This window comes from Miniopterus natalensis, chromosome 19 (assembly GCF_054644295.1).
Source record: "Miniopterus natalensis isolate mMinNat1 chromosome 19, mMinNat1.hap1, whole genome shotgun sequence".
NCBI lineage: Eukaryota > Metazoa > Chordata > Mammalia > Chiroptera > Miniopteridae > Miniopterus > Miniopterus natalensis.
Genome location: NC_142099.1, coordinates 17,940,943 through 17,949,628, shown reverse-complemented (window position 1 = coordinate 17,949,628; position 8,686 = coordinate 17,940,943). Strand labels below are relative to the sequence as shown.

The 8,686-nt window shown below is 46.3% G+C and overlaps 1 protein-coding gene across 3 annotated transcripts in view; it reads left to right on the top strand.

The window, feature by feature from the left end:
• Positions 1–4,878: 4,878 nt before the first annotated feature.
• Positions 4,879–8,686, top strand: part of COP1 (COP1 E3 ubiquitin ligase) — a 93,440-nt gene continuing 89,632 nt past the window's right edge. For all 3 annotated transcript variants that reach the window (XM_016221443.2, XM_087828287.1, XM_016221442.2), the window contains exon 1: positions 4,879–5,328. In XM_016221443.2, coding sequence (XP_016076929.2) covers positions 4,910–5,328 — 419 coding nt within the window. In that variant the 5' untranslated portion in view covers positions 4,879–4,909. The remainder of the gene's footprint in view (positions 5,329–8,686) is intronic.

Genomic DNA, 8,686 nt, shown 5'->3' with positions numbered 1-8,686 from the left:
TTGTTGTTGTTTTTTTCCAGAATTCATTAGACCTCATTTTGTTTTGGCTTATGACCTTCAGGTGGATCTAAACCTACCCACGTACATAGTCATAAAATATGTATACATTCACCGCATAATACAAGTAAATGTTTTTCTAGTCAATGTTGGTTTTTCCCAATCTTGCTTTTTTTTTTTGTAGTAAACTTCTATGACTTTATTTGAGACAAACTACTGATGACATGTATCGGGGAGCAAGATCTCAAATGCTGCCTTGTTCTTTTTTGTGTGTGTGTTTAAGCTGACTAATCCTATTTAGTAACCTGCATTCACACACATACAGCTCCACCTATATAATCTTTCATTGTCACAATTACTCTGATGGACCTAGGCCGTATTTTACAACTACCTTGGCTAAAATTGCTTAGCGATAGCTTACAAAAGAAGTGCTTTAATAAAGAACATTGACTTCTTTTAATATGATGACTGACTTAGCAAGGTATTAGATCTATTAATTTACCTTCTCTAAAAAGTGCTTGTAATTTTATACAGGAAGACTGGGAGAGGAGTAAAAGCTAATGATGCAATTCTAACAACGAAAACAGTGTGACGGACAATTTTGGAAAAAGAGTATGCCCTCAAATAACAGCTCTAAGCCATTATTAGTTCTCCATAGGTAAGTGCCTACGTTGGGTTTTAATGTGTAAATTGGAGCTTTTCATTTTCCTGATTATGGATAATTTTCTGCTATATGCCTTATTATGCTATCAGGTTACAGAAACTTTTCCATTTCTTTCTTGTCTATTTATGCTGACAGAAAAATTTTTCTCCTCAATTTAGCTTTCAATACCATGGGTATTTCACACACCCCTCCTTTTTTAAAAAAAAAAAAACAGGGCAAACACATTAATTTTTTAAAAAATGACAGGACACTATTATTCAGAGAGATTTGGTGAGAGATTTGGTTAAACAGCAAACAGGGCTAACAGGTAGCAAACCCTTCAGATGAGTCAGGTAAATACAGCTTTTTAGGGAGGATCCTTTTGGGAGATTGGTTACCAAAGGGCAGGGCTAATGAGATGAAAACTAGCAGCCTCATTTCCCTTAAATATTATATTTGGATAAGACACCTTAGAAATATGTCTGGGAAGTTCAGTTCTCTAGGTAGTTCCACTTTACCTTAACTCCATTAGCTTTTACTTCAGTAGCAGTGTTTTTGTGGAAGACTTTGGGTTTTGGTCTTGTCAGTTTTGTCACTCACAGGATTAATGTATTTAACAATATGATGGAATTCTTTTAAATATTAGGGCTTAGTTTTGTGTGTTTTTTAAACCCTCACCCAAGGATACTTTTTTCCATTGCTTTTTCAGAGAGTGGAAGGAGAAACACCTTGATTGGTTGCCCCCCGGCACGGGCCCCAACCGGGGCCGGGGTCGAGCCTGCAACTGAGGTAGGTGCCCTTGGCTGGAATCGAACCTGGGACCCTTCAGTCCACAGGCTGACCCTCTAACCACTGAGTCAAACCGGCTAGGGATAGGGCTGTTTTTATTTTACATTTACTTTCATTTCTCATTAATGCTTTCTTCCCTTCTGTTTACGACGTCTCCCGAGTTGTCTGACTTCCTTTTTATATTTCTGTGTTTTGCCATGCTTCCTCTTCTCTCTTCTGCTTCCTCAGAAGATCTTGCCAGTAGAAACTAATAAGGACTGTGTATTTCCAGAATAGTCTTTATACATGTATCTGGTATTTACCGAAGTATTACAAAAGTGGTAAAACTAAGCACTGACAGTGTTTTCCTCCAAGACTTCTAGGCTGGGGTCATATTTTTTGTCCCCTGAATAAGGCACCTAGACTATTTTATGTATTTCTCTTACATTACCTAAAATATCACGGCATTTCCCAAAGGGTTAGTCACCTGCGTGAGATTCACCTGGCTGCTGGTAAGAATGCATATCCATAGGCCTGACCCCAGACCTGTGGAGTCAGAATCTGAAGAAGCCAGGAATCTGGTTTTATTCCTCTCATGTGCTGAACTTTTTCCTGTGCCTTGGCCTGAATTTTCAATCACTGCCTGGATATACTTACCTGAATGTATTTTTATCCCATACTCACACAACACATCCAAAACTAAACCACCTATGGGCTGTTTCCAATTCTGTCCTCACGCCATTATCCCTGGAGTCATCTCTGGAATCACTCCTCTTCGCATTCCATCATTTTTACTTCATCAGTTTGTTGGCCTTTGTACCAAGGACTGAGAAAGACAGTGATGAGCACAGACATGGGTCATGTCCTCAAGGGTTGTAAAGATTCTTTCATAGAGTAACCTACTCCTATAGATTCTTTTGTGTTTTTCTCAGGCTACTCCCTTTCCTTGTCAGCACCCTGATCTAAAATCTCACCACTTATGCTTGGACTGCTGTAATTTTTTCCTAATTAGTCTCTTTGCTCCTAATCTCCCATCTCTTCTGAAAGATTAATCTGCTGAAAGCTTAATCTTCAAAACACCACTTTGAATATAGTTTACCCCCACTTACTGTCTTCATTGTTCCTAATTGCTTACAGGCTATTTTCCAAAGCGTATTCAAGGCTGTTTACAACCCACCCCACAAATGAATTTTTCCTGAATAAACTCTTTACCCCTATCAAATAGACATCTGAACTTAATGTAGGTATTTTTACTTATTTTCTGAGCTTATGACTTTAATCAAACTGATTGACCAGACCATACTTTTCTCTCTTAAGGCCTAACTTTCCCCCACCAGCACAGCTGGCAACAGCACTTGTTCTTGCTTCAGCTCCTGTGGTGACTCTGTTTTCCTAATTAAGCATTTTGCATGTGATCCTTGGTACTATTACGTCTTTATTTGCTTTCCTATTTCTTCAATTATATCATAAACTTCCTGAATGTGGGAGCAATGTTTTATATGCTTCATTTACTTATGCACTCCTTCATCAAAAAACTGAATGGCCACCGTGAACCAGTATGGTCCCATCTTTCATGGAGCTTACAATTTAGTTGGAAAGGCGTATTTTCAGCAAATAATTAAAATGATATCAACTGCTTTATTCATTTGTTAGTCAAGAAATATTTGATAAGCAGCTATCACAGGCCAGGTATTGTTACATGCTGAGACTACGAAGTTGAAGCAGGTAGGCTGGTGGTGGTGGAGAACCATAAACAAACCACTAAAACGCAATGTTATAAGTGCAAACGAAATATCCTAGGCGCACATAATGAAGGTGAAACTATCTCTGTCAAGGAGTAAGGCAGGCTTCACATTTCAGGTGGGTTTTTTGGTTTGTTTTGCCCCCCCCCCCTTTTTTTTTTTTTTTTTTGTATTTTCAGATGGGTCTTGAAAGTGACTATGAACATGGGTTGGATCATGCAGTGTTCATACAAGGAGAGTGGTTCTTGGAAAGCTGGTAAGGCCGTTCCTATATTATTCTGAGAAGAAACCCGAGCTGGGGATGGAGGGTGAGCAGCTAAGGCAGAGTCGAGGCAGATGGCAGCCTCATGGTGGCTCGCTGCTCGGGCCAACCGCTAGGTTTTGTTGCTGGGCCTTCATTCTAGGCCCTTCCCTGGCCCTCCTCCCTCAGCGTGGATAGATGTTACTAGGGAAAGGCTCTCCTTGCCCTACAGTGTTCAGAGCTCGTGAAAATTAAGTTAGGGGTCTTTTCCCTCTAGAATCATACCACGGTAACAGAAAAAATACCAGAAATCACCCAGTTCAGTTTCTAATTTACATCCCCGAGAATCTTAGGGATTCTCAAAAAGGCAAATGAAAATCCGTAATCAGGTCTTACTATTCCAACAAGCCTACCAGAAATCGCACATATTTTCTGGTGGTTTTAAAGGCCAGGCGTCCTTGTTCTGTGCTAGAATTCTATCAGATCCACACGAAACCGGGGTCGTGACTGAGCTGTGCTCTGCTTAAACACGTTTTCCCATCGTTGATACGGTTCACTTGGTAAATAATTTTTCCAAATGCAAGAGTGAGCTCACGGTCGAGCCCATAGACGTGGTAACATGAGCTACGACGTTTCCCACTCACGAAGCACTGCCGACGGGCTTCACCTTTCTTCCTCACGATCCTGTGCAACGGCTTCAAACGCCAGAGCCGGGAGTCCCTGCCTCGCAGCCCAGCGCTCCCTAACTGCTCCGAGGTCCTGGGTCCCTGCAGTGCGTCCCGGGCCACAGGGGCTTCAGTTCCCTCCTCGGAAGCACCTGTCGCGCCTCGGCCGCCGGTCACGCCGCCCGCCTCCTGCCGCCGCGGCCGCTCCCGCCCCAGTTCAGGAATGCGGCGCTCCGCGCGCATGCGCGGCTCGGCGGCTGCCCCTGGGCCGGGAGGCGGGGATCCTGGGTAACCCAGGGCGTGCGGGCCCGGCCGCTTTCTGAGCGCGTCCCCTCCACCCACGCCGCCACCCCGACCACGCATTCCGCGCTCCTCCACCTCGTCACCCATTAAGCGTGCCTGCCCCGCGGTACGTCACGAACGAAAACAGCTCTCCTAGAGGGCCGCGCGGGCCCCGAGGCCGCCGCCGTCACCGGAGGCGCGCCGTGCGTGTCTGAGCAGCGCCCCGGCGGCGTCTGAAGTCGTCTCCCCCGCCGCTCCCGCCCCTTCCGCCGCTCGCGCACGCGCACAGCCGGCCCTCGGCGCGCCCGGGTTGGCTGCGGCGGGGACGGCGGCGGCGGCGGCCTCCGGAGCGGTAGTGGTTTCCACTCTGCGTAATTAGTTTCCTCCGCCCCCTCCCGTCGGACGCTGTTGTGTGGTCGCCTTACAAAAAAAAATCAACTTTATTGTTCCTCAGCCCCACCTCCTGGCGCGGCGCGCGTCCTCAGGATGCACTGAGGCGGCGGGCCGGGGCGGCGGCGGCGGGTCGCGGGCCCTCTCCTCCGAGAGCCCGGCCGGAGGGGAGGGAGTCACGATGTCCGGGAGCCGCCAGGCGGGGTCGGGCTCCGCCGGGACCAGCCCAGGCTCCTCGGCGGCCTCCTCGGTGACTTCCGCCTCCTCGTCCCTGTCCTCTTCGCCGTCGCCCCCTTCCGTGGCGGCTTCGGCGGCGGCGCTGGTGTCCGGCGGGGCGGCCCAGGCCGCGGGCTCCGGCGGCCTCGGGGGCCCGGCGCGGCCTGTGCTGGTGGCGGCCGCCGTGTCCGGCAGCGGCGGCGGCGGCGGCGGCGGGGTGGTGTCCGCGGGCCTGTCCCGGCTCGGCTGCGGCGCCAGGCCCAGCGCCGGCGGTGGAGGGAGCAGCTCCAGCCCCGGCAGCGGCAGCAGGAAGCGACCTCTGCTCGTCCCGCTCTGCAACGGGCTCATCAACTCCTACGAGGACAAAAGCAACGACTTCGTCTGGTGGGTTTGAAGAGCATCACTGCTCGCTCCCGTCGCTCGGGTCTGAGCTTGTGCGCTCGGGCTGTTGGGTGCAGCAGGGGCGCTGGGGCTGAGACGGGGGAATGTCGGGGGCCCCGAGACGGGGTGGGGTGCAGACGAGGTAAGTCCTGCGGTGGCGGTGGGGGGTGAAGGGAGTTTAGGGAATAAATAAGGGGGGGCGAGATGGAAAGGCAGTAAATGGGTGTGCGTAAAGGGAGAAAGCTGGGCGGGGAGGTCGGGCCTTGAATTTTCCGGCTCCCTGGTGAATTAATTAGGCTCCTACCGGCCCGATTGCTGGTCGAAGTGGATTCAACTTGTAAAGGGAGAGGGTTAAGCTTTTCGGGGATGCTGAGGGATGGAGCTGTGGGCCGGAGTTTGCTTCCTGAGAGTGTGGTGCGCGGTGCCCTAAGCACGGGTGTGGATGTTGTAATCAGCCGTGTTTCATGTAAGCGCCCGTGGGGTGTGTGTATAAACAGCTCCCGTTTCGGGGGGCGGGCCCCTTTGAAATATGCTGTTGAGGCTCCTGTCGTAAAGAAAGTCTGTTTGCCCCCCCCCCCTCAAATTTTACTTCTCAATGTCTTGAAAGAGGGAACCACGTTTACTAAATCTCGCCGGGTGTCGGCTGTAGCTCGCACCCGCGCGTGGCGCCGGAGGCTGCGCCGAGCTGCTGACCCGCGGCGCTGGGCATCGCTCAGTCCGGCGTCTCCAGAGGCTCAGCTCTGTCGTCGTCGGTCGCTATGGAGGAGACAGCGGCCGGAGGTGGACGACGGAGCTGGCCCTTTGGTTGAGAGTGTTTTGGGATTTTCATTGGGTTTGTATCCAAAATAAACGGTCAGATTGGTAGAATCGTGGGAAAGGAATCGCGTTTGGGCGAGTGAGAATGGGTAGGATTTTGTGGTTTTTCTCCGGAGGAAATTGTATGTAGACTTAGAATATTAGTGATATAGGAAGTTGGCTTGCACGCTCTCATAGGGGAAGTTGATTCATTTTCAGGGCCAAAGATGATCTGAGTCGGTGTCATTACAGGGGTTTGAAGTGCCCGGGTCCATTTGTAGGTGGAATTTTTTCAATAAATACGGTTGGCCCTTGGATCCGTGGTTTCCAATCTATAGATTGAACCAACGCTGAACAAAGACAGTGTTTCGCATGCCTAAGGGCAGATAGGAGATACTGTTTTCGGTCCCTGATGAGTTGAGTCCACCTTGCCAAGGGCCAACCTTAGAGGTAGAAGTTATAAGTGGATTTTCAGCTGTGTAGGGGTTGGTGCCCCTAGCCCCGGTGTTATTCAAGGGTCAGCTGTAAATGTGATAGGAAGGTATTGATTAGACTTAATAATTTCTAGTTCTTGCAGTCAATAATGTCTTCATGTTTTTGCTTTTGTCTTAAATTTTTCTGGATTCCGAATTAATTTATTTTTAATTGAAACTGGCCTATAATTGCGATTGTTACTTATAAATAAATTACTTAAGTAGCTTATGATTGGGTCTAAAGGTGTTTGGGGTCATACTCAGTAGAGAGCGCCATATGATAAAGTAGAAGCTAATGGAACAAAGTGAGGGTTTGCAGGATTCAGTTGTCTTATTGATTGATTGAATGATTTTAGAGAGAGAGGAAGAGAGACAGACAGACATTGATTTTTGCTCCACTTATCCATGCACTCACTGATTGATTCTCGATTGTGCCCTGACTGGGAATCGAACCAGTTATATCTTTTTAGGCACCGTTTGCATTTCAGTTTTCGGTAGGCTAAAAGAAAACATGCTAGCATTCGTGTAAGTACACTAAAATAGTGTAAAAGATGTGAGAAATAAGGGAATCAGGTATTCATTCAGCAGGTATTTATTTGGCACTCACTGTCTGCCAGGCACCATATGAGTTTCACTGTATTTACTACAGGCTATTTTATAGGAAATTGAGAGTGATGGGGGAGTATAAGTAGCTGGCACTTTTTTTAGGGGTAAGGTTATTTTTGGTGAAGTTGACTGTTCAGAAGAATTCATTAATGGGAACCTAGTTTCCTGATTCTCAAGCTAGATTTGATTTTGCCAATCTTTTGGGGTAGAAAGATATGGATTAGGCAAGGCACAAGGAATCCTTTTCATTTCTAATTGACTCTGGGTATGGTTGGTCTTGTATGCTTCAAGGTCAAACTGAACCAATCTCAGTTACTCCATGCTTTTACATCTAAATGAGGTTGAAGTTTGAATAATGATGATACTTTCTTATTCATTACATTTTAAAGATGTTTATACTTCACATTGCATTTTATCCTTAGAGAAATTCTGTGAAGTTATATAGGCTTCCAATTTTAATACAATGCTAATGTAATTATATTTTGATTTCAGAGAGAGGAAGGAAGGTGGAAAGAGAGAGAGAGAAACATCAGTCTCCTGGTTCATGGTTCTGCACTCAGCCACTGAGCCGTGCTAGCTGGGCTAATTATATTTCTATTGAGGTACAAAGAAGTTATGTAACTTTGTTTCAAATTGGACGGCTAAGGGACAAAATCAGAACTCAGATCTCCCAATTCTGGACTTAGTGCTTTCTTTGTATGGAATTAGAAGACTCCAGACCCACAGGTTTGAGTACAAGTATTTAGCCTAGTGGTAGATTGGAGGGAAACAGTTGTTTCATAATCACATGAGATCAATGGTTTTAATCCCTAACCGGTCCCTCCCCCTCCCTGTCAGCCTGCTCACATCCTCAGAGGACGCATCAGAATTGAGGCTGGAGCAAGGCAATGTAGTTTTCAAAAGCTCCCCTGGTGATGATGACTTATTGTCTTCTTGAGAACATTCGAATTAAAGTCAAATGCTTAATTTTCAGTAACACATATTGGCCTGCCTAGACTTATATCATATATAAAAATAAGTTTATGTTTAATTGCAGAATTGATGAACATTTTAGGGATTTATAGTTTTCACTTTAATATTTTCTTTCTCACAAAGGATCGAAAGTACCTATTAAATTGCAAGTACTTCTAAGTGATTTTATAGATAGAGAATGTATAGTACAGGAGAGAGTAGTATTTAACTTGAAGTTGGGAAAATCTTTGACATTCAAAGGAAATCTTTGTTTCTTTGATTTTTCAAATGTTTCTTCATGATCCATTTAACTAAAATTACTTGAGTCTAGCCTGTATTTGAAAGATGACTTCTTATTTTATCACGGTACTACTTACTGCCTTTGCATTAGCTTTTCGACGGCCTGAAATGCTTTTTTATACCTCTGCAAGGCCCAGTTATTCTCTTAAGTTGCAGCAGAAATAAGTGTTTTTAAGTAGATAGTAAGCCCCTTGTGGGAAGGGTTAACTCTAATCATCTGTCTGATAGGAAGTAGG